The 24,878-nt window shown below is 47.2% G+C and overlaps 2 protein-coding genes across 4 annotated transcripts in view; one reads left to right on the plus strand and one right to left on the minus strand.

Moving 5' to 3' along the window:
- The window catches only part of PLCD1 (phospholipase C delta 1), a 58,072-nt gene extending 36,525 nt beyond the window's left edge, over window positions 1-21,547 (plus strand). For both annotated transcript variants that reach the window (XM_075746763.1, XM_010310542.2), the window contains exons 7-15: window positions 1,154-1,298; window positions 2,357-2,506; window positions 11,246-11,413; window positions 13,177-13,333; window positions 13,645-13,761; window positions 15,603-15,781; window positions 16,301-16,433; window positions 19,455-19,604; window positions 19,978-21,547. In XM_075746763.1, coding sequence (XP_075602878.1) covers window positions 1,154-1,298; window positions 2,357-2,506; window positions 11,246-11,413; window positions 13,177-13,333; window positions 13,645-13,761; window positions 15,603-15,781; window positions 16,301-16,433; window positions 19,455-19,604; window positions 19,978-20,069 — 1,291 coding nt within the window. In that variant the 3' untranslated portion in view covers window positions 20,070-21,547. The remainder of the gene's footprint in view (window positions 1-1,153; window positions 1,299-2,356; window positions 2,507-11,245; window positions 11,414-13,176; window positions 13,334-13,644; window positions 13,762-15,602; window positions 15,782-16,300; window positions 16,434-19,454; window positions 19,605-19,977) is intronic.
- A 1,986-nt stretch (window positions 21,548-23,533) lies between these two features.
- Window positions 23,534-24,878, minus strand: part of VILL (villin like) — a 36,683-nt gene continuing 35,338 nt past the window's right edge. For both annotated transcript variants that reach the window (XM_075746761.1, XM_075746762.1), the window contains one exon: window positions 23,534-24,756. In XM_075746761.1, coding sequence (XP_075602876.1) covers window positions 24,643-24,756 — 114 coding nt within the window. In that variant the 3' untranslated portion in view covers window positions 23,534-24,642. The remainder of the gene's footprint in view (window positions 24,757-24,878) is intronic.

Genomic DNA, 24,878 nt, shown 5'->3' on the forward strand with positions numbered 1-24,878 from the left:
ATCAGGAAACGTATGCCTGGTCCTTCTTTAGCAGCTCAGATGCTCCCACACCATGTCTGGACAGAACATTAGGTGTTGCCTAATGCTGCCTTTAATGACTGCTGTCTGATGTCTCATGGCAAGATGTTTGCAGTGGCCTTTACTAACATGCACAACCACCTTACGTTACTTCTACAACCTGTACTTTTATCAAGTGAGATAGTGCGTGCTTATAAGCACGCTAATGACTGCAATTCTGTCTTTGTTTATTACTTACCTGATTCTCAGGGAACAATGGCTGTCTAGAGTCACAAGCTCAGAAGAGTAGAGAGTGAAATCTGGCACAAGTTGCTTTTCAGTAGTTGTGTGAATTCCTCTTACAATATCTTAAAATTACAGAACTATGTTTTGGTTGTAAAAAAAAATATCCCGTGATTCTTATTGCAATGAATTAAAGGAGTTGTGTTATCTGAAATGTATAGGGAGTTACCATAAAAAAGACAAGATCACCTCCTAGACAGGTAAGTCTGTACAGGGGGAACCTCCATTTGAAAGTAAATTAAATACAGGTATGGATATGTAGAGGCAGGAGTTTCAAGTGGAAATTCAGTTTGTAGACTCAGTTTGGGAAACTGGCCCTCAGCAGTCTCCTCAGCTATGGTGGAGTTCCCACACGTCTCTCCCTGACAGCTCTGAGGATTCATTTCTTATGTCTTAGCAGATCTAGATGAAGAAGTCACATCATCCAGGCTTCATGACCTGGCTTCTAAGGCTGACTGTCTTACTGTCTTTCTTCCAATGCAACCACTCTTGATTTTCTCTTCTCTTCACCATCTTTGGGAAAAGACTTGGGGCACAGTCATGGGTGTCCTTTCTCATCTGGCACTCACTATGTCTTCTTATTTGGATAATTTTTACCTTGGACTTTCACCACCACCTTTTTCAGATCCCACTGTGCTTTCCTTGCTCAACCTTGAGCTCTCTTTGCTGACTCTGAGCTCTCCTGATCCCATCCTTTCTCCATCTGCTTTCCTGATTTTCCAAGCTCCTCTTTTCTCCCTTGTTCCCTAAACTTCTCATCAGCCTTCCCAGGCAATACCTGTGCCTGAAGCACCCTCATTTTGAGATGGAGCAGAAGGTTTAGAACCCAACCAGGTCCCTTCTTTGTTTCCAGAGCCCTCACCAAAGGCTGCCGCTGTGTGGAACTGGATTGCTGGGATGGCCCTAACTCGGAACCTGTCATTTATCATGGCTACACTCTCACCTCCAAGATCCTCTTCAGCGATGTCATTAAGGCCATCAAGAACTATGCTTTCAAAGTAAGGAGCAGGGACCCTCTAAGATTTCTCATATTTCACAAACCAAGACCGATAGTAGGTCTCTGCCCTCCCAGCAAAAAGCATAAACAACGAAGGCTTCACCTTAGCATTTCTCATGGGTATGAGATGTGTCCTTCTATCTGGGCATCCATGTTCTGCTTTCTGCAGAGATCCATTCCTGGGAGTTGCTGAACAGTCAGACCACTATTTGAGGATGAGTTTGAATCTATACTAGCACAGTTGCATCCTGGACCCCACTGCAATTAAAAATAATGCCCAATATCTCGAGCATACCCAGTAGGAAACGCAAACGAGCCCATGATTGGTGTGGCTTTGATGTCTCAGGGTCCATTCCTAGTTTAGAGGAACCCATATACATGTGTTTTAGAGGGACTGATGCAAAGGACTGCTTCTATTCTGCTTTGAAAGGAATGAACAGGTTTGGAGTCTTCTATGGCAGTGCTGGGCCAGCAGTCTTTAAAAAACCTTGGGTCTGTCCAGACTCACTGGGCTTTCTGCTCTTTTCCTTCAGTGCACTTGAGAGCTAGTATCAAGTTTCCTTTGGGGCTATAAAGCAGTGACAATGACAATGCCTTCGGCACACAAAATTGACTATGGAGAGGGCAGAAGGAATGAGATCAGGCCTATGCATGAATGGAGGAAGGATTCATGTCACCTAAAGATTTGAGCAAACCCAATGATTTCAAAGCCTCCCTTCCCAGTCCTTTTTCTGAGGTAGGAAGGTGCTCTGATCCACAGTGCAAGTGGAGAATGGAGGCACAGGGAGCCTCATCAAAGTGCTCCAGCAAGTCTGTGGGAGGCATCCTGACCCAGCCTGGTGCCCTGTCATCACCTCTGGAAGGCATCAGCAAAGATCTGAGTAGCTACTGCACAGTTAAATTTGTCCATTTTTAACAAATGCTCATTTTAGCAGAACGCTAGACCCTACTGTTGGCACACTCATGTCCAGAGAAAACAGCACTGAGGTTTATATCAATTGCTATAGACTGGTAAAATTGCAAAAGTCACTGATGATGTACGTTGCTGTCTTGTTCTAGACCTCACCATACCCTGTCATCATCTCCCTGGAGAATCACTGCAGTGTCGATCAGCAGAAGGTCATGGCTCAGCACATGACAACGATCCTGCAGGACATGCTCTTGGTTGCCCCAGTCGATGGAAACAAATCCCAGTTCCCCTCCCCAGAGGTAAGCAATGCCGCTCTAGCACTTCCTGCCTTCTGAGGGTGGGACAAGAGAGAGGTCTGTCTTCTTGGTGGGTGCTGACTAGTGGACAATATGCCTGAGGACTGGTAGGAACTGCACTTGCTGAGGAACAGAGACTGTCTGTGGGCAGTGGTGGAATAAGAAATACGAGTACGTAAAAGTAGCCTGTGCACATCAAGCACAAAATGCCCTGTTGCTCCTTGTTTGTTATCTAAGGTCTCAGAGGAGACATCCCTACAGGACTTAGGACATTCCTGGTCCATTTCTGCTGTAAATACAAAACAGCAAAGGGGAAACAGCCTAGGAGGTTTCTGGAGTGTGTGGAAGATAACTTCCTGACACAGCTGGTGAGCGAGCCAACTAGGGAAGGTGCCCGCTGGACCTGCTGTTTGTGAACAGAGAAGGACTTGTGGGTGATGTGACAGTTGGAGGTTGTCTTGGGCACAGTGGTCAAGAGATGAGAGAGTTTTCGATTCTCAGAGAAATAAGGACTGGGGTCAGCAGAACTGCCACCTTGGACTTCGGGAAGGCAGACTTCGGCCTGTTTAGGAGACTGGTTGGCAAAGTCCCTTGGGAGGCAGTCCTGAAGAGCAAAGGAGTCCAAGAAGACTGGACATTTGTCAACAAGGAAATCTTAAAGGTGCAGAAGCAGGCCGTCCCCATGTGCCGAAAGACAAGGCAGCAGGGAAGAAGTCTAGTCTGGCTGAACAAAGAGCTTTGGCTGGAACTCAGGAAAAAAAGCAGAGTTTATGGCCTTTGGAAGAAGGGGCAGGCAACTCAGGAGGACTACAAAGATGTCGTGAGGTTATGCAGGGAGAAAATTAGAAGGGCCAAAGCCCAGCTAGAACTTAATCTGACTACTGCCATAAAAGACAATTAAAAATGTTTCTATAAATACATTAACAACAAAAGGAGGGCTAATGAGAATCTCCATCCTTTATTGGATGTGGGGGGAAACATAGTGACAAAGGATGGGGAAACAGCTGAGGTACTTAATGCCTTCTTTGCGTCAGTCTTTAGCAGTAAGACCAATTGTTCTCCGGGTATCCAGCCCCCTGAGCTGGAAGACGGGGACGGGGAGCAGGATGAAGCCCCCATAATCCATGGGGAAATGGTTAGTGACCTGCTACACCACTTAGACACGCACAAGTCTGTGGGGCTGGATAGGATCCGCTCAAGGGTACTGAGGGAGCTAGCGAAAGTGCTCACCAAGCCACTTTCCATCATTTATCAGCAGTCCTAGCTAACTGGGGAGGTCCCAGTTGGCTGGAGGTTTGCAAATGTGACACCCATCTACAAGAAGGGCCAGAAGGAGGATCCAAGGAACTACAGGCCTGTCAGTCTGACCTCGGTGCCGAGGAAGGTTATGGAGCAGATTATCTTGAGTGCCATCATGCGGTACGTGCAGGACATCAGTACCAGTCAGCATGGGCGTATGAACGGCAGGTCCTGCTTGACTAACCTGATCTCCTATGACAAGGTGACCCGCCTAGTGGATGAGGGAAAGGCTGTGGATGTTGTCTACCTGGACTTTAGTAAAACTTTTGACACCATTTCCCACCACATTCTCCTGGAGAAACTGCCAGCTTATGGCTTGGATGAGCGTACTCCTCACTGGGTAAAAAACTGTATGGATGGCCGGGCCCAAAGAATTGTGGTGAATGAAGTGAAATCCAGTTGGTGGCTGGTCACAAGTGATGTTTCCCAGGGCTCAGTACTGGGGCCGGTTCTCTTTAATATCTTTATCAATGATCTGAACGAGGGTATCAAGTGCACCTTCAGTAAGTTCACGGACGACACCAGGTTGGGCAGGAGTGTTGATCTGCTTGAGGGCAGGAAGGCTCTACAGAGGGTTCTGAACAGGCTGGATTGATGGGCCAAGGCCAACTGTATGAGGTTCAACAAGGCTCAGTGCCGGGTCCTGCACTTGGGTCACAACAACCCCAGGCAACGCTACAGGCTGCAGAAGAGTGGCTGGAAAGCTGCCCAGTGGAAAAGGACCTGGAGGTGTTGATCAACAGCTGGCTGAATATGAGCCAGCAGTGTGCCCAGGTGGCCAAGAAAGCCAACAGCATCCTGGCTTGCATCAGAAATAGTGTGGTCATCAGGACTACAGCAGTGATTGTGTCCCTGTACATGGCACTGGTGAGGCTGCACTTTGAGTTCTGTGTTCAGTTTTGGGCCCCTCACTACAAGAAAGATATTCTGATGCTGGAGCTTTCTTTTCTCTTAAGCACTTTGCAGAAACAGACTTTTCTGTGGATAGCTGCAGTTCCCTTTAAATTGCATTTCTTTGCTAAAGAATTAATTTTCCAAAAATTGGATGAGAATGCCTAGCCAGAGCTGGAAGAAATTTGTGAGTGGGATAAAGCTGGCAGTCAGCCGGGGAGAAAAGAGAGGAAAATGATCCACCCAAAATACCTTCTGTATTTGTTCTCCATCTCCCTTTTTCTCTTTTCCCTTTCTGACTTTCCCCTTTTGTTTGGGAGTGTCATGCCTCTCTTGATACAATGCCTAGCACAGAGGGAAGCTGATCTGGGTTGGTCCCTAGGCACTAGTGCGATAAATTAGGATGAATCATAATTTTTAATGCTGCTGCTTCAGCAGGACCTATGCACTGGCACGGACTAGTTGCCTCTATTTGAGAAGCGAGGATACACTCAGCATGGAGACAGGTCTCTGCAGGCTGTTACTGAGTTGGAAAAATCAGAGTGTTTGGTCACCTCCTGGCTTGCTATTTATCCGTGGTTCAGGATCAGGAAAACTGCTGATGGCTTTTCAAAACACTGCCTTGTGACCAGGGGAACGATATGAAGAAAGGAGAAATACCAGGGAAAGAAATGTGTGTGTAAGAGAATGACCCCAGCTTCCCAAAGATGTTTTTCCCATTCCTGAGGTCATCTAACCTCTTGCTGTGATTGCCCAGATGGACACGTGGCCCCAGCTGGAACTACAGGGCCCATATCTACCTTAGTAAATGGATTTGGGACGATATACTCCGTTGGAGGGATGCATCCCCTTAGTTTAAAGGGAGAAAAATTGCCAGTGTAGCAAAACCTATCCTTTTCCCTCTGGTACTTTTCCTCTGCCTTCCTGTTATGTGAACTAGGAGAGTGCAAAAAGCTGAACTGCTGATTTTTTTTATTTTTTTGTGGAAAATACATTGAAGCTGAAACATTCAGGAAAAAAACAACAAACCAGAAACCTCTTGGATTTTCAACTTCCTTGTGAAGCTGACATGGGGAAGCCTGGGAAAAAGTAATATTTTTTATATTAGAAAAAGGGTGGGATCTGTCACTGGGGAGAGGGCTGAGAGGCTGGAAATAAAAATAGATGAAGAATTACTGCAGATTGTGTTAGCAGGGCAGTGTCAGTAATTAGAGGAAGATCGACACACTTTAGATTCACACTAACGATTCATATCATAGCCCAGGGCAGGCATCTGATTTATTCGGCTCCATTCAGGAGCAGTGCTGGGCTACACAAGCATCTAAATGTCTCCCTCAAGCTGCTGTCTTTAGGTTCCAATAGTAAATTAAAGGTCTATAGGATGAAAGGCCAAAACCTGCACAAAAGCTGCAGGCAGTGCCAGGGTTGTAGGGAAGAGCTGCTCCAGTCTCTGCTGCTGATTGCTTGTTGCAGGCCCTTCTGCCCCATCCCTGATCTGCACAGGGGTCTGCCAGGGCCTCTTCCCCCGTCCCTGCATCTCAGCTAGAAATGATGCATAACTCCAGCCCTGGAACGAGACTAAACCAGCTGCCAACAGTGCATGCGACTATTCAGCATATCAGGCATATCTGAAACCCCTCCAACAATTTGTTGCTGGACTTCCCGTTTGCAATGACGGTGGCTTTGGGTTTAACAGACCCATCTTGGAGGGTGATGCATAGGACCATGAGCCCCCCAGTTGGGAGCCCCAGTGCAGTGGCAGGGACCTCTGCCATCCTGCACCTCCGCTGTCCCACTAGTCACATCCATTGCTGTGTCAAGTCACAGAATCACAGAATTGCAGAATCACAGAACGGTAGGGGTTGGAAGGGACCTCTGGAGATCATCTAGTTCCAACCTCCCCTGGTAAAGCAGGATCACCTACAGCAGGTTGCACAGGATCGCGTCCAGGCCGGTTTTGAGTATCTCCAGACAAGGAGGCTCCACAACCTCTCTGGGCAGCCTGTCCCAGTGCTCGGTCACCCTCACAGTGGAGAAGTTTTTCCTCGTGTTCAGCTGGAACTTCCTGTGTTCCAGTTTGTGCCCATTGCCCCTTGTCCTGTCACTGGGCACCATTGAGAAGAGTCTGGCCTCCTCCTCTTCACACCCACCCTTTAGATATTTATAAGCATTGATAAGATTCCCTCTCAATCTTCTCCAGACTAAACAGACCCAGCTCTCTCAGCCTTTCCTCATTTTGTCCCCCCGCTTGACATCACTTTTAGCCATGCGGCTCAAGAACCACTTCCAGTATAGCGGGGGCAATGCAGGGCACAGCACAACTGATCTGAGTAGCAGGGTGGCTGACATGCCCTGCCCTGTGCTGATGGCAAGGCAGTAAATGCTTCTAGATTTGTCTCAGCTCAGTCCAGACTAGGTTCAGTCACAGGTCTCTAAGTCAGCAGTGGGCCCTGGGAGCCATCTGCCCGGGAGGGTTCCTTTAGCATCATAGACTCAGCATGAATGTGGCTTCAAGTCCCTCTGCCTTATGCCTAAAGCCACATCTATGCCTTTCCCCAAGGTTGTGTCAGCCTTGTCTGCAGTGTATCTTCTTGGCTGAAGTTCTTGAGCTGAGTTTCCCTCCAGTCTCTCAAAACCTCCTTTGATAATGTGTTTCTTCCCCTTTTCTGGAGACTATCTTTATCCTCTGGTGCCACTCATCGTTAAACCTTGCAACACTTCAGTTTACAACTAGGCTGAAAGACATACCCAGATGGAGATGTGATATCAATTAGTGCATCTGGTCTGGACATCTCCTTATGAACATGAAAATGTTAATCCTCATAGCTTCTCAGAAATTTTAGGAGATGGGTATCTCCATGCTGAAAGCGGGATGTAAGGTAGCAGCGCTCAGACCCTGTATATCCATGTATATGTGAGTGTTTCTCTTTGGGCTCCTTTTGAGAACTAGTTAATAGAACCAGGGGAGCTGGAGGTGTGGTCCACCTCCTTGTAAGTGTTTGTCTAAACAGACAAGAAGAATCACACCCTGGGAGTGTTTAGTTCTCTCTGTTGACTCTAAAGGAGGCACAGAAAGTTTGATGAGTTGGATCATTGCAAATCTTCTACTCCCACTGCGATGAAAACTGGAAATCAGACCTTGTCAGGGCTTTCAGGTGGGAAGAAACTTTCATGTGTATGCAGATCTTTTAAAATCTTCTGCTCTTTACAGCTTTGCTCCTTCTGATAAAATCAACAGTGCTTTCATTTAAGATGGTTCACAGACTCCCAAAGGAAGCAAAGCCATGTGTAAGAACCATTTCATTTGCAGAGCTGAGCTTGTTCAGCATGCAGTGGAAAAGGTGGGAGAGCCGGGGAGCTCCACTTGTGGAGAACTAAGGCAATGTGATTTACAGGGCACATGAGGAAGGGAAAGAGTTGCATCTATTCCAGTGGGCACTCCACTGTATGTTCTCAGTAAAGTCCAGTGTCCTTGTAGTGTTTCCGATTTTCTTAGGTTGTATTCAACCTTGGGCTTGCCGCAGGCAATTGGAATAGCTTTGTGGTCTACTTGGAGAATATTTATTGAGTATTTCAGCTAATGCTTCTTCCTAAGACAAGGGATCTGCTCACCAGAGCTGAACTCGTGAGTGTCTCTCGCATCAGGCTAGAAATACTTAATATCACATGAAGGGGAACCAAGAGAGACGGAACAAGTGCGTGTGTGTTTGTGTCTGTGTGTATCAGCTTATTTAAAACCTTGTTAAAGAAGATAAGCACTCAAATTTTGGACTTTGCTTCCTAGCACCCATATTAAATGAAGGAAGACAATGTTTGGGACTGGCAGCTTCTTCACAGTGGATTCAGTGCAATGCTACTATAGAACAGCACCTTCTGCAGGAAATGGAGATGAAAATGCACTGTTTTGGGGTGAATCTCACCCCTCGTTGTGGACCAATAAGCTAATACATCTCCTCTGGAGTTAGGTGGCACATGGACTGCTTTCCTTCATAGGCATGGTGGATGTCACCTGCAGAGGGGGATGCTAAACCTCTGCAATGCAACAGGACTCCAGGAGGGAGCCAACCTCTTAGATTTCAAGGCCAAAAGGGGACCACCATAATCTCCCTATGAAGAGTCTTGTATAATGCAGTTTGGGCTGACCAGTGTCCCTGTGCCTTTGGGGGTCATCTGCAGCACATCCAAGGTTTCCCAGAGTAACCACAGTCTAGACAGGATGACTGCAGCACTGAGGATGGTGTGGGGTGTGTTGAGGAAACAAGGTGGAGGCCATGTTGCTGTGCCTTCACTGCTGATGTTATTCAGTCATCTAGGATGGGTTTGTGCCAGAAATTACACCTCTCGTTGGACAGGCTGTCCTGAGCTGAACAAGCTGAAAAAGGGCTAGTAGCCCTACTGGTAATTAAGAATCAAGCAACCTGCCCCAAATACTTTATCCGTAGTTCTCTACTGTTGAGCTGTGAGATGAGGTGGTAAGGTTTCTTATGGGACATTAGAAAGTAGATTGAGATAATACATTATATAGCAGGATGCTATCTGCAGCCTGTGAAGGACAAGAGAGACTTCTCTGCTCCCCTCCCCGCTGTCCCCAGTACAATCCTTCCAGGCTTGTCCCTTCAAAGTATTGACAGGAACATAGAAACTCACACAGAGCTGGATTTCACCTTCTACCAGTTGGTGTTGTGGAAGGACAGGGAAGATGAGGATCCAACCCTGGCTGTTGAGGGCAGGAGGGTGGTTAGAGACATGTGAGCAGCAAACTGAAGTGAGACTCTGAAGATGAGCTGACTCATCTCCCAGCCATGGATGCGAAGAAGCAGGTCACAGCTCTGCCTGGAAGAGGGCTGAGGGGCTGGGAGGATGGAGGGTGGTCTGGGGATGGGGAGAAGGATACTGCTATGCCCTGACTGCTCCTTTGGGCCTTTTATTCCCAGTAACTGGTACGTTCCTTCCAGCTGCCTTTGTGTAGCTTTTGAGTGACAGGGAAAGTGCCCCAATGTAAACAGATCATTTGTGGTAGCTGAAGAAAAATGCTCTTGGCTGCTGCCTCCGGTGCCAGTGTCAAATTTCAGCTCAAACCAAGCTTCATCTCAGCTTAGCTGGGTGGTGAGGGGTTGGGCTGGTCTTAGTAAAGACGTGATGCAATTTGCTTGCACCCGCAAAGGGGGAATAGTGTTCTTAGAAAATGCCTGTACTGCTCTGTAAAATATCCTTGGTTTTCCACAGTCCTGTCATTTGAGAACGTTGCTTTTTCTGCTGTGGAAAGGGCAAATACATGGTGTCACTGAGAGAGGGGGAGACATGCTGTGCAGAGTGATGGGTTGCATTGGCTAATTCTGAGATTGCCTTTTTCTGGAATAACTAGCACCCTCCAAAGCCAGGACTATTGAACACATCCATGTGGCAACAAATCTCCTACTGACTTCACTGGAAGCTGCGGGATCTAGGGGTGCTCCTGGGCTGAAGGAACTGATTTTGTAGCACAATCTGCTCACTTGGAGATTGCACCCAGGCAGTCACCCTTCTCAGTACTGCTTCCTGCTGTCAGCATCGCCACTGCCTTGTTCGGGTTCAGAGTCAGCCCTCTCCAGGCTTCAGCCTTCCTCCCACAGTCAGATCTTGCACAAGAGATACATCAGCGGTATGGTGGTCTGTGATGAACCATGCGCTGTTGGTGTGTTCCTTCACCTGAGATTTTATGTGGACTTTGAAAGAGACTGAAGAGAGTTGATTCAGCACAAGAAATGTGCTCCTTGGATTAGCTCAGCAGCCAACTGTGTTACGTTGGCACATGCTGCTGGTTATTACTAGTGTTGTACCACAATAGCAGTGCCAGGATGAGTTCTTTTCAGAAGAGGAGGTATCTCTGGGAAGGGTCTGGGAACTCTTCCTCGGGCTGTCAGCACCCAAAGGTTTCACCTGCAAGATCTCTTACATATGAAAACCCCATGTCTGCTATGCAGGAGGCACCTGTCCATAAATTAGTGGACCTCTCTCCCCATTAAAATGTCTAGTGGAGCAGAGGGCTGCACTGCTTCAGACCCTGCATGGATTTCACACCATTTCCCAAGTTGTGTGTGTTTATAATGGCACATTGCAGAGACTGGGGTAGATTAAATAACTTGGCCACACAGAGGGGCAGAAACAGTGCTGTGAATAGCTCCCATGAGCCCTGACCTCCAGGCTTGGCTCTGTTTGCTGACCCACATTCAGTTTTGAAAAATATAGTATGTTTTTATTGCCACTAACAGCACGAGCTTTTGACTAGTTGAGGGGACGGACAGCTCTGTATCAGAGGGGAACCTGCAGGCTGTCTGGGGTTTTCCAACTCATGGCTTGTGGTCTCAGAGACTGGCCAGAGGCAGGGCAAGAACTCAGTGAATAAACAGACTTATTTTTTATTTGTATCTATTGATAATAACCTGTGACTGATGCAACTCTAAAAGGCTCTAGCCGTGGTTGCTGCTGAGGAGCTGTTATATCCTTGGTCCTTCAGGGCAGGCCAGGATCTTTTCTAATCACCAGCTGTTTTGTCCACTTTTCCTTATGCAGCAATTGAAATGGAAGATTCTTGTGAAAGGCAAGAAGCTGAGCAGGCAGGAGGACCCTGCCGGAACAAATGGGAACAACAACCTAGAGGCTGAGGATGTCTCTGATGAAGATGAAGCTGCTGAAATCGAAGATGAATCAGTAAAGACTGAGATACAGCAGAAGGGGAAGGTAAATAAAAGAAGTAACTGAGTCCCGAAAAGAGGCAGACCTGGAGAGAAAAGCTATAAACTAGATTTTTGCCTATTGCAGAAGTCCTGCATCAGGAAATCCCATCTTGTTAGCTTATCCTATGACTCAGCCAGTTTCTAGGTGGGTTTTGTACCATGTCTAAAGAAAAAAAAAAAGGAAAGCAATTGAAATACATTTAATATATTCCCAGCTAAGACAGTTTTCAGTGTGGTTCCAGCTACTCAGCTGGTGATATGTAAGGGTGAATTGTTGAAATCGCTGGAGCTAAGGATCCTGATCCTTGCTGAGCTTAACGATCTCTGTCCCAAGCACAAACAGAGATCCTGCAGAGCCTGCCAAGCATGAAGGTTAGCTTCTTTCCTTAAAATAAGGCTGGAAGACTCTGCAGCTGGGACAGACCATGTAGCATTTATGGAAGCACATGTTAAATCTATCTCTGTCTGATTTCCAGAAATCTGTTTGTCATGGGACCGTCATGACTGTTTATTACCAGAGACTGGTGCTTTTCTTGTCACATTTGGGACATACCTGCACCCTCACTGGCCATGTTTTTCTGACTCAGAGGAGGGACGGAAGGGATCTATGGGGAAGGAGGGGCTGGTTACCAAAGCAATTGGGGTGTATATTTCTGGGAGGAAAAGGCTTGCCTTTACACCAGTGTTTTGCTCCCTCATGTGAGGGCATTCATTTTTCCAGACTGCAGGTCATTGTGAAGGTTGTATCCCTTATGGACCAGGTTCATAGATGATATAAATACATTCAGTCCCACTGATGGCAAAGCTGATTGACATTGCCTCTGGTCTGATCTATGCTTTCCGTTGCTGATTTGCTCAGTCTTTGCGGGTCTTATTTCTTTCTCTGAACCGTAGTCAATAATGTGTATAATTTTGAAGTCTATCATTTTCTTTTCTTGCCTCCGATGGGAGCTGGTGGCTCTCACTTCACCTTTACACCAATGAATGTGGCTGTGGAGTAGGAGACATCAAAGCATTGTGAGACCTTCCTAGTTCAATAGGAAAAAGCCCAAGCTCTGTGGAGGCCAAAACAACCTTCCCTTCCCCTTATTTCCAGGTTTGTATGCCTGGGACCAGGATAGTATGGAAAATCCATTGCTAAGGCTCAGTTGTAAAGTTTAGCAACTGGAGACAGCCATTGGTGCTGAAATACAAGTGATCATACAGAAAGCAGCAGAAAGGATATCCCACCAACAAAGAGAGAATCCATCTGGAGGACATCATGCAACAAGGGTGCTGGGACAGCAAAGCATCTGTTGTGTGAAATCCTCTCTTAGCTCACCAATACAGGCTGATTGGGTTGTTCCTGTGTTTGTGGCCCTAATGACTTGTAAGCTGTGATGACCAAGCTGAAATACTCATTTATATAATGAGATGCAAATAAATGCAGAAGGAGGGACAGCCCAGGTGAAATATTATTGATAGTCAGGAATATCATTGGAGAGGCCAGGATGGGCTGAGAGGGCACTGATGCTCTGAGAGGAGGGATTAGCAGTCTCCATGCTAATAGATGATATAAATACATTCAGTCCCACTGATGGCAAAGCAGTCTGCCCCTTTTCCACCCTCTCCCTGCATAGAGGTGTCACTGAGTGTTGATAGCATGCAGCCTTTTCATGTGAAGATGGTGGAGAAGAGAAGCCCCAGGGATCCTGGACAAAACATGATTATTACTTTTGAGTATGACTGCAGAAACTCCCCACAAACCTCTTGCTCTCTTGCTTTTAGAGTGACACCTTGAAGCTGGCCAAGGAGCTGTCAGACACAGTTGTCTACTGCAAGAGCGTCCATTTCAATGGCTTTGAGGACCCCAGCCATCCTCGGGCTTTCTACGAGATGTCATCGTTCACAGAGAGCAAAGCTCTGAAACTAGCCCAGGAATCTGGTATATATTGCCCTGGCAAAAGACCGTTCTCTGTCCCAGTCCCCCATAAAGGGACAGCTGGTGGTGGTTAAGCACGAGGGAAAGGAATCCTGAAAGATGCGGGTTATGATCTCTTTGGACATGCATGTCACTGAGAAACAGTGGGAATAACTTAATATCATAGAGGCTGTTACCAAAAAGGGCATTTATACAGGCAGTTCACATTCAGCCAGACTTGCTAGGTGGAGGAGTAATTTATACAGCAGCATCAAGAAGAGTTAAAAGTAGCCCCCATCACTGAAAGAACAATTTTCTTCTTTTTTTTTCTGTAGGAACCAATTTTATTCATCACAACATCAGGCACCTGAGCCGGATCTACCCTGCAGGCTGGAGGACAGATTCTTCCAACTACAACCCCGTCGACTTGTGGAATGTTGGCTGCCAGATTGGTGGGTGCAACTGGAAGGTTGGAGAGGGTCAACCTGGCTGGGTCGCCCATGACCCGGCTATGGAGGGGCTTCAGCTGAGGTAGATGTGTGATCTCAAGCCATTTGCAGGCGGAGAGGCTCAGTGGTCACTGGGAGAGATCAGCTCTTCAGACAATGCTCAGTGACTTTTCATAGACCATTTTCTGGCCCACCTCAAAACTGTTAGGAGAGCCTTTCCTGCACATTCATTTGCACATCCCTGCAATTTCACTGGAAGCAGAGTTACTGACATTTAACAAAGGAGGAAGAAACCAGGAGTTGCAGTCACTTACTGAAAAGTGTGCTGAAATCTCTGGCAGAGATGTAAATTGAACTCAGCTCTCTTGAGCCTTAGGACAAGGCCATAACCATAAGGGCCAAGCCATGGCCTGAGCTGTTCTCTGTAGTCGAAGCAGTGTATCACACCTACTCCCAGGGTGTTGAGGCTCCTGATGGTATATTGATGTCTCAGAGATTTGATGAAAACAAGGGTCTCAGAGTCAGTTAAGTGAATTGTGTTGTAGCTATCATCCAGGAAACCTGCTGCAGTGGTAAGTGGGCAGGCTGGCGATGACGTGCTTGGCTCTCTTGGTGGTACTGGCTGTTGGACATTTCCCCATTGTGCCTATGTGGCCCAGCCAAACAAGAGAAGCTGCAGATGTAGGGCTCCCTGACCCCCAGCCACGTGGACCTGCATGGGCTGGATGTGCCTGGCAGCATATGAACTCGCTGGGTGCTGCAACCCGTGTGGGGGCACAAGTACCACCCATTGGCCTGCCTCCCCAGCATTGAGCCTGGCCTCAGGAGAGTCCCTGGGAGGCAAGCAACATCAAGTCCCTCAGGGTACACTAAGGCCAGACTTGCATGCCTTATCTGACCTGAATTCAGTATTTGGGCACTCAAAATAAACTTCTTTCAGAAGCCATGAGTACTTGCAGCTCCTAGTAAAACCAGTATACTGCAGTTATTAAAGTCTTGCTTGCAGATCAAAAAACAAGGGACTGCCTTAAAATGCTTTTGGTCATCAAGTATTACAGGGTATGTAGGACCCAGGACCTTTAGAAGTTGCTAAATTGGTTAGCATCACCCTTGAGAAATCAATGGAGTACTGAGGAGGTGCTGGGGTCCATGTGCGCTCCCTATGTGGTATTAGCGAAACTGTTACTAAGACTGCTTCCAGATTTGACATGAACGCTTTTAAAAAGACAGTGGCAAATTGGAAAGAATACAAGAAATCTGCCTGATGTTAGGACACCAGTGAGGCTTGATCTATTTTAGACAGGGGACAATAAAGAGATGATTTGATCACAGCTTCTGTATTCTTGCACGAGGAGTTCAGACAGCGAGTAGCTCTCTAGTCTAACCAACAAAGGCATCAATGGCCTTCAGGACGGTAGGTGGAAATAGGCATATCTGGGCTGGAAAGGAGGTTTTATAATGAGGCTAAGTAGCCAGAAAAACAATCTGAGAAGGATTTGCTGGCTTCCCTGCAGGAGATAACTCCTTCAGCATAGAAGTGAATAGCTTTATCTGAAAGATGCAGTTGCCCAACCAGGTGACAGAAATTCAATGCAGGACACTTTTTGACCCTGTGGCAGGCAGGAGGACAACTGAAATGGCTGTAATGGCTCCTCCTGTCTCTACTGTCTCTGAATGCAAGAAATCCTGTGGGGTAGCAGACTGTGAGTTTATCACTGCTCTTTGAAGCATGGAAAAGCCAATGTTTATGTCCATGAAGTACAATTTCATGTGAACAGAATTAGTATAAAAAGACTCCCATTTATTTATCTGAAAGTGACTGAATTTATTTATTTATGTTGCAGTTGCTCTAAATTTCCAGACAGCAGGCACAGAAATGGATGTCTACCAGGGTCGGTTCCAGGACAATGGGTTTTCTGGGTATGTCTTAAAGCCGGAATTCCTCCGGGATGAGCAAACCAAATTCAATCCAAAATCCATCACAGAAGGAACATGGGGGACAAAGAAGAAACTTCTGCTTAAAGTAAGAATAGAAGATGGAAAATGTCTCAGTAGCATCCACCTTCAGGGGGTGTGTGTAGATTGTACCTTCTCCTTCCCCTGGTCCCTCCTGACCAATATTATCCTAACCCTACTCATTTCCCACTGCTGGGGTCTCTGCTTTAGTCCTACACGGGCTCTCATCATTATATTTTTAATGTTTGGCAATAGCAGAGGTTAATGACAATATTCACTGTCGTTACAGAAACATACAGGCAGACACGCAGTCAACAGTCACCACTGTTGTTTCCAAGTATCATCTGATCAGTGTGGGGACAGTTAGAAAAGTTCTCTGCCCCCTAACCAGCTGGCTGGGCTGGAGAAATGTTCATTAGGTACTTTGGCTCATGATGACTTCCTCTGAAGGATGTCACAAAGCTGGCTCTGAAAGAGCAGCACCAGCTTGTCACAACAGGTCCTGCACTCCCAGAGAAGAGGAAAGTTTGCCAGGGAGCCCCCGCTCCTAATGATGTCCTGAACTCTTCCTCTCTTTCCTCTATAGATCATCTCTGGTCAGCAGCTGCCCAAGGTGAACAAAAGCAAAAACTCTATCGTTGATCCTAAGGTAACAATAGAGATCCACGGTGTCCAACAGGATAACAACAAGAAGCAGACCAAAGTCATTGAAAACAATGGTAAGGGGTTTTCTTCCATGCCATGCTCCCCTGGGGCAGTAACCCTGTGGTTTCATGTAGCAGAGTATTCCTTGCCAAGATCTGCCCAGGTGCACCTGAGCCTGCCATGCTAAGCAGACATATGAGATGCTGTTGGCCTACTTCAGTGCAGGAACCCTGGTTATAGACTGTTGGTGGCATGAACTAGCCCCACAGACTGATGTCCCTGTGGAGAATTACTTTCAGGGGTTCTTTCCTCTTTTTTCTCTCTAAAATGTTTGGAGACAAATTCCCTGCAAAACAACATCAGCCATATGAGTTGTTTTGAGGCTGGCTGCCAAATCTGCAGAGCTAGAGGTTTGGGAGTGCTCTTTACCTCCATGCAGTTGGACTTGACTTGGGATGCACAGATCCCCACCAAGATCTTCCTGGAGAAGGCTTCTTGTGAGGCTGATTTTATCCTGAAAGTGTCACAAACTCACAAAAGATTGAGGTTGCAAGGGACTTTGGAGCTGACTGTTCCAGCCTCTGCCCAAAGCAGGACCAACCTCAAAGTTAACTCAAGATGTTCAGATGAATTTTGAATGTCTGAGAACATGGAGATTCCTCAGGCTCTCTGGACTCTCTCTAGTGATCCAGTCTTTGACTGACCTCATGATAAAATAAGATATCCCTATTTTTAACCAGAAATCCCACTGTTGCAGTTTGTGTCTGTTATGCATCATACTTTTACTGTGCACCTGTCAGAACAAGCTGGCTGTATTCTCTCTATAAGAAGGTAGTGGAAGATGGCAATAATAACCCCTTAGCCTTCTCCAGGCTAAATAACTTGACCTCTCAGCCTCTTCTCATACAGAACTTAGTCTGTGCAAAAGGAGAACATTTCCTGTAGCTTAGAGCATCCTCATGAGGTGGGTAAATGGCATCTGCTCATCCTCTCAGCCAAAATGGCACTGGTGCTAAATTAATGCACATCACAGTAATGTTGCAGATGAGGGATGAAAGCTGTCAGCCCCAAGCTCCAAAGAGCCGGCCTCCAGCCTTACCCAACATTGACCTTAGAAGTCTCACAGACACTTCACCTCCCCATGGACCATTTCTCATCAAACACGGCTGTGATTTCCCTCTGTGCAGTAAGGGTCTGAATATTGTGGCCTCCTGAGTTTGCAGAGGGCAAGTTCAGCCCTCTCTCCTGTGGGAGTAATGAGAAATCAGTCCTCACCCTCCCACTAACAAACACACGGGTACACACACGCACGCATGCGCGCGCGCGCGCGCACACACACACACTCTGCTTTTCTGTGTGGAGTAAAAGCCAAGTGCTAGAAAGCTAATGCGTATTTTCCTCCCTGCTAACAATGTTTCCCTTTTCCTCTTTCCTGTTTGAGTAAATCTGGCCTGGCTCCTAAAACTCACGGCCATTTCCATCACCTGCAATGATTTTTGTAATGTCTTGAGTGAAAGCTGTGAATGTCTCAGTGAAAGCTGCGTAGGGAACGTTTCAGACCTGCCAGGCCTGTTCCTCAGGGCTGCTCAGCACACCTGGCTCCACGGCCAGCCCTTGACTGGATGGAGGGATACTGGAGCGATGCCGGAGGGATGCTGGAGGGAGTGTTGCCCAATGAAAAGTGAATCAAACCATGAAAACATCAATGTTGGAAAGGGATGGCTGCAGAGAGGGGGTTGCATTTCACGGGCTGAGGTTTCAGATATGAGACCATGCTTCAGCAGCTCACCTGGTTTGATGCTAGTGGGACTGAAGCAGGGGCTGTGGACACAGATCAGGGCCTCATGGAGCTCGAGAGGCTGTGGGAACCTGCTGGCTCAGCAGCTCGAAGAATCTCACTGTGGCTCTGAGATGGGTTGAAAAATCCCCTGTAGATATCTGAACAGTGAAACCTACTGGCCTAGGGCCAATGACTTTCCCTCAACTTTCATGATTTCTGCTCCCATGGGATCAGCACCACTGGTTTTCTTCCCAAGGATGAAGGGAGTCAGGAGCAGGTGTCTGTTGTCTGAACAGTCCAGTTGATTTAATCCCATCAAAGTCCAAATAAAGTGCACCAATCCAGCACACGTATTTTGCTATGGCACTGTCCACAGCCCATCTCAGCACCTTCAGGGCTAGCTGAAAGATCCCTGCCTCCTGCCAAATCGTCCGCAGACCTCCCCCCCCCATGACCAGAGCAGGCTTGAGCTGATGTTTTGCTGTCCTTGGACTTCCGCTCTGCACAGGCTGGGCTGATAACAGCAGGGTTTCAAACAGGATGTCCTCTCCTCCTGTTTGTTTCTGGGGAGTGGTTTACTGAAACTGCAGAGAACACCCACTGTGACCTGGAGAGCGAGCTCTGAGCTTGCTCTTCATCTCTCATCTGATGTGACAGTCACGGCTTTGTTTGTTTTGTGAGTCCGGATCACAAGATCCTTATCCATAACAGAAGTGGGGCTAGTCTGCCTGTCTCAGACACTGCCCTTACACAGGGAGACATAAAACATTTTGTCCACAGACTTGATGATGCTTTTTGTAATCAGACACTCCTCATTAATGTTTCTTGCAGAAAGGGAAACTGAGGCACAGAGTGGTGACAGATGGGTGTACCTCGAGCACGCAGTGAGGCTTAAGGCCCCGGCAGGCTGTCACAACACAAAGGCACAGCTTCCTCTCTGGTTTAGGGCTGTAAAAACTTGCAGCTGGTCCAATGGCAACCAAAGACCTCAGCTCGGCTCCCTCCTGCTCCTCGCTGCCTTCTGGGAGCGTGGTGCTGGGGTCTATGGGTGAGCAGCCTAAGCTGAAGGGTTTATTAATACCAGGTAGAAAAACAGTGTCAGAGCTGGGAACAACGGTCTCGGCACCTTCTGATACCTTTGGCCTGGGTCAGATTAGGTTGGCAGTCAGGCAAAGTCTCCATCCTGTTGCAAGCATCTCTGCCCTCCATCCTTATTCACCAACGTCTCTGACCTCCATCATTGCTTGTGAGCATCTCTCACTTCCTTCCTTGTCTGTGAGCAGCTCTGACCTCCATCCTTGTCTGTGTTGCTCAGGCTTTAACCCAAAGTGGGACGAAGAGTTTACATTTGACATCGAAATCCCTGCACTTGCCCTGGTCCGGTTTGTGGTGGAAGACTTTGACATGTCGACTAAGAACGACTTCATCGGGCAGTACACCCTTCCCTTCACTAGTTTGAAGCAAGGTAAGGCCCTGCTCCCTGTTCCTGACAATCACTGAGCCCTCTGGGAAGCTCTGGTGTCCTAGATGAGCAGTCTAGATCCATCACACCTCGGGTCGGAACAGGTCTTCTCTCTGGGGTGTGGGCAAGATGCTAAATGGTTTATTGGGCAGCTGTTAACACTGTCTCTGGGGAAGGGATTCCCTGGTCACCAGTGGCCTTGGGCACGTTACGTTACTGATGCCCAAAGCCATGCCTCTCAGACCTATCTGTTCTGTGGGGTACTGGGAGCAAAACACTCGTGTGACAGGGAGATGTTTTTGCAAGGTCTTGGCAAATGTTAGCAAACATTTTTCCAACCAGACTAAAGGCCAGTTACTATCTGTGTTTCTTCCAGGTTACCGCCACATCCATCTTCTGACCAAGAATGGAGACCCGTACTCGTCCTCCACCCTCTTTGTGTACATCGATATCCAGGACTGTGATTAGCAGCTCAGCTCTTTCAGGGCACAGTGAACCTCATTACAGACCTAGAAGGAATTCAGCGTGCAAAGTCTGGCAATGTCAGGGTCCTATCAGATCCCCAGTACCTTCTCTGGAGCAGCACACGGTGCCCCAAAGGACCCCTGATAACCGTCGACCTTCTCCCTTCTGCGTGCTGGAAACATCCTAATGCTGCTGTTGAGATTAATCCTTTTGTACCTGTTTGACCAATCCAGCTGTGGTTTTAGTTCACTGTATTTAGTGTGATTTTTTAAATTCTGCTTTTAGCGAGAGGATAGGGACTTCTTTTTAGCAAAGTACAGCTCTTGGGTTGGGTTCAGTCAGACATCTGGACAAAACACCCAACATGTGTGCAAGAAAAAAAATCCACCCCACCACTAAAATCAGTGGCCAGATGCCTGGTGACTTCTTGCAACTTCAGATGTCAGCCATCTCTCACCATATGAAGTCTTAAACAGGGACAGAATTTCCCCTCTTATCTATTACAGATTCAAAAAGAAAACTGCACTACAAAGGCCCATGTTATATAACTCGACTTTCCTTTTGTATTATAATAAAAAATAGATGAACACTACTCTGCCCATGTGCCTGGCGCTCAGCCAGGTCGCTTTGCATTCAAAGCCTGGCTCTTGTCTTGTGAAGGAGAAAGAAGCTGCCAAGCGGCAGATTTCCCTCTAACCCAAAGCGAAACCCGCTCAGAGGGACCTCAGAGAACGTCTGTTGCCCGTGACAATGGAAATGCGCTCAACTGACAGTAGGGCTTTTTTAATGCAGTAAAACTTTCTTTGTTTGTGTTTTTATAGAAAAATGTCAATTTTTAACACAGAGGAAGTGGCAGTAGAAACCGTTGTAAATGTGAGCCTGGTCCCAGTTGCACTGTGGAGATAACCTAGCGCAAACAAACTAGCATTTTGCACAGCAACACAGTGTTTATGGCAAAAGGTGGTTTTTCTTCCAAGTACAACTACAGAGTTAAGGGAATATTGTTGAAATAAAATAATATATATTTTGAAGTGCCAATTATGTTATTAACAATATGTTAGACTATTAAAAGTAAAAAAAAAAAAAAAATGAGAAAGTCCAATTAGTTGTCAGTATTTGCTTCTTTGTCTTACTTGAATGCAACACACATGAAGTTGGAGATAGGCCTGCTTAATTTCTTAAAGCTGTCAGTCTTTCTGGGGTTGTCATGTCTGGTGGTGGAGAGGACGGGCTACTACCAAAGAGGTTAATGTCCTTTTAAACAAATTCCAGTTCACTCGTTCCTCCACCTATTTTTATGTCCAAAGTAGCCTGGATGTAGTGATTCTTTGGCCCACTGCAAAACTGGGTTTCATTTAGTCCTACCTGGAGTTTGTTATGCTGCAGTAATCATTGCTGGACACGTTGATATTTTCCTCTTCACTACAATATTGTGTGATGTTGTAAACCATTGTCAGATTAAATGTGAATTATATCCACAACTCAAAGGCTTGTACGGAATTAATAACCAGCAGTTGAAAGAGTTCAAGACCGGCAGAGGCAGAAGGGGCCGTCCTGCAGCGACATGGGCTCTCCCTCAGCTGACCTCTGGGATGGGGCGTGTTGTATCAGGAGACACTTTTGAAGGCCAAAGCTAGAGCAACCTTGACTTCAACTCAAGGACAGCCTGCTCCCAGGATGCTCTGAGCTTTTTGTTGGGATAAAAAGCATGAAGGAAGGATGCCCAGGACTGCCCTGTACCTCCTGGGGAGCTTGCCCCGTGCGGCCTGAGGCAGGCACGTTCCTCTCTTGTGTCAGCACCAGCTCTGGTGGGGTGAGTCAGATCTGCCCGCTGAGTTGGCTGAGAACAAATTATACGTGTTTTTGATGCTGCAGGAGTAGATTTCAGTTGGATTGAGATAAACTGACCCTCACCTGCTGTGGCCAGTGCTAGAGAAGTGGGGGACAGGGAATGGGGAGAGATGTGGGGACAGGGGTAGGACCGCACTATCCAGGGTCAGGGTGGGCTTAGATGGACTATGCAGAGAAGCCAGGGTTTCCTCTGCCTGTGGTGCACTTAAAGGTAAGCAAGATCCATGGGAAGAGACAACATCCCTCATCAGGTAGGCACCATTGGGGGAAATCTACTGGAGCCAGGTGGGAAAGTAGCCGAGATGGAGGTGGGATGGACCACAGCATGATGGACAATGCTGGAAGGTCTCTTCTCTCCCCAAAGGAAGGGATGTGGTCCATGCCATTATCGAGGGACCTCATCTCTGAGCAGAGTAGGAAGTGCTGGAGCCCCACTCCAGGCAAGAATTCTGGTGAAAAGAGCAGCAGAAACAGGACATGGCCCACCAGACACCGCAGCAAAAGCAACAAGTGGCATGAAAGCGAGGATGTGGGTGAGAAGCTTCCCTTTAGAAATCAGAGGCAGAGAGTAAAAACCAGCTGTCCCCATGAGAAGAAGAGAGCAGCAGCAGTTTCCACAGGCCCAAATATGAGAAGAATCTATTATCTGTACAATCCCACGCTGGTTTCCGAGTCCTGGCAGGAGCACTCCGTTCATGTGTGCTGGTAAGCATCGCAGCAGCAGGAATGAAAGCAGCTTGTGGGGAACCATCCCAATCTCCCTAATCCGGCTGTATTTCCACCACTCTCCATTTGATTGCACGATGCATACAGTCATGGCTGATGGGTGGAATTGCTGTGTTTTATTGAGTAGCACATGCAATTTGTTAATTTGGGAGCTGGCAGGAGCATGCCGCAGTGGGGTGATGCAAATATTATTGCTTCCAGCAGTGGCAATAGAAACTGAAACAGGGATAACGTGCACTGATTGTATCCAGTGTGAACACAACAGGAGCAATCATGCAGCTAATTTGGCTGATTTGTGTCTCTGCTTGACTCTTTACCTTATTCTGCATGGGAGGAGTAATAATAGGTTTTGGGCTGGACCCTCCAGCAGAAGTGGGACGAAGTGGTAGCAGGAGCATGGAGGTAATGATGGGGCGTTTTGAAGTAACTACCAATTCTTAAACACAAAGATCTGTCCAGAAGACCCCATCGCCTGGAGGTCTTTGCCTCTAGCCTAGCCAGATGGTGACACTTTACCACTACTGTATGGTCCTGGGTGTCACATCAGAGCTCTTCACTCCTCAGCCATCAGCTGCCTGCCGTTCCTCAGCTCCATCCCCACATCCCTGCTGCAGGGGGAGGCAGTCAGGCCAACTGCTAAACGGCAAGTTCATGGGCGACGAGGGTACCTGGACATGGGGACAAATGGTCCTGGCTATGTGGTGTTTGGGAACAGGGCGGGCCTCAACTCCTCACTTGGTTCTTTTTTTTGGTGGGTTTTTGTTTGTTTGTTTTTTTTTAAAAAAAAATCCCAAATCCCATTAAAGACCACGTGTTTGAAGGATCTGTGAGCCTGCAGAGCTTTTCTCTGCTGCTGTTCTACCCCACATGCTGATCAAGGACACTCACAGTGCTGCTGCTGGCTGTTTATTTGGAATCATCGATCAGGGTGGCAATGCAGTAAAGCTGCAAAACCGCATCTTCTGAGTTCTTAAACATACGTGTTTCTTTCTTTCATTTACAGTTGTTTCCCTTAACCACCGATTGCTGACATTTCCCTCTGCCCTCCCCAATCAGACTGAGCTCGCAGTGTGGAACGGGCGCTCTCAAGACATCACAGGGATGGAGCCTTGGTAAAACCTCAGGTCATACCCAAAACCCTCCTGGCTTCCTCAAGCCTCTGGTCTGCAGCATGTGGACTCTTTACGCTCACCTGCACCCAGCTGTGCTCAGGGAGGCCAGGTGAGATTGGAGATGCTGTCTGAATGACAGAAAAATAGTCTGAGTCTTGTCTGGCAGTCAAAATCAACAGCTGTGTCTAGCCTTAAATCTCATTATCCTCTTGAATTAGATCAGCTAATAAATATGTTTTTAATAAATGTTTTTTTTTCCAGGACAGGTTCTCATTTGTTTTACCAGCACTATATGCATTTTAGTCTACAACTGATTCTGGCTGTTCTTTGGTGAGTAGCTTTTTTGCAAAGTGAGAAGGGGCTGAACTGTTTGGTCTCAATGGGCTATCCCATCACACATCTGGCTACTCCATTACCTTTTTCCTGACCCTAAGGCTCCCCCTCTGTCCTCCTAGGGCTTCCCCTCCTCTCCCCACCCAGAATTTACATAGCAGCTGCAAGTGGCCTTTGTCTTGCCTAATTTTACACTTCTACAATTGAAGGAAGATCATGACCTTGTGCACATGGCAATTTGAAAAAGGGAGAGGAAAGACAGTTGCATGACATACACTTGTCTTCATGGCTATCAGAAATAAAATGTCAAAAAGAGGCAAAAACATCCTGCAAAATCATTCCTGCAAAAGGTTTTGCCTCCTTGGATTCAGGTTTTTCAGGGAGAAAGGAGCCATCTCCCGAACAGTGGCTGCTGGAATAACTGCACTGGAACTTGGCCTGATTGAGATGTTGGGTTGGGTTCATTGAGCAAATGTCTATACTTCTTCCCTGCAGCTCCTAAGAGAGCAAGGGTTGGTCCCAGAGTCACTGGATGCCAGATGGCCCCTGCGGTCTCAGAAGAGTCCACATTGCTTCTTCTCATTCTGCTGCTTCCATTTGGGCATCTGGTAGAACTCATCCTTGGACTTCCCAAAGATATCGTGGAAATCGGCATCAGAGAGGTAGTACTGCAATGGAATGAGAGAGCAAGGAGAGGTCAGTTTTGGCTTTTGCAGAGGCTGGGACACCTCCATCGGCTGCATCCCTCCCTCACTGTGCCAGTGCTGGTCCCTGACTTGAGGCCAACAGC

Source organism: Balearica regulorum, chromosome 2 (assembly GCF_011004875.1).
Source record: "Balearica regulorum gibbericeps isolate bBalReg1 chromosome 2, bBalReg1.pri, whole genome shotgun sequence".
NCBI classification, from domain to species: Eukaryota; Metazoa; Chordata; class Aves; order Gruiformes; family Gruidae; genus Balearica; species Balearica regulorum.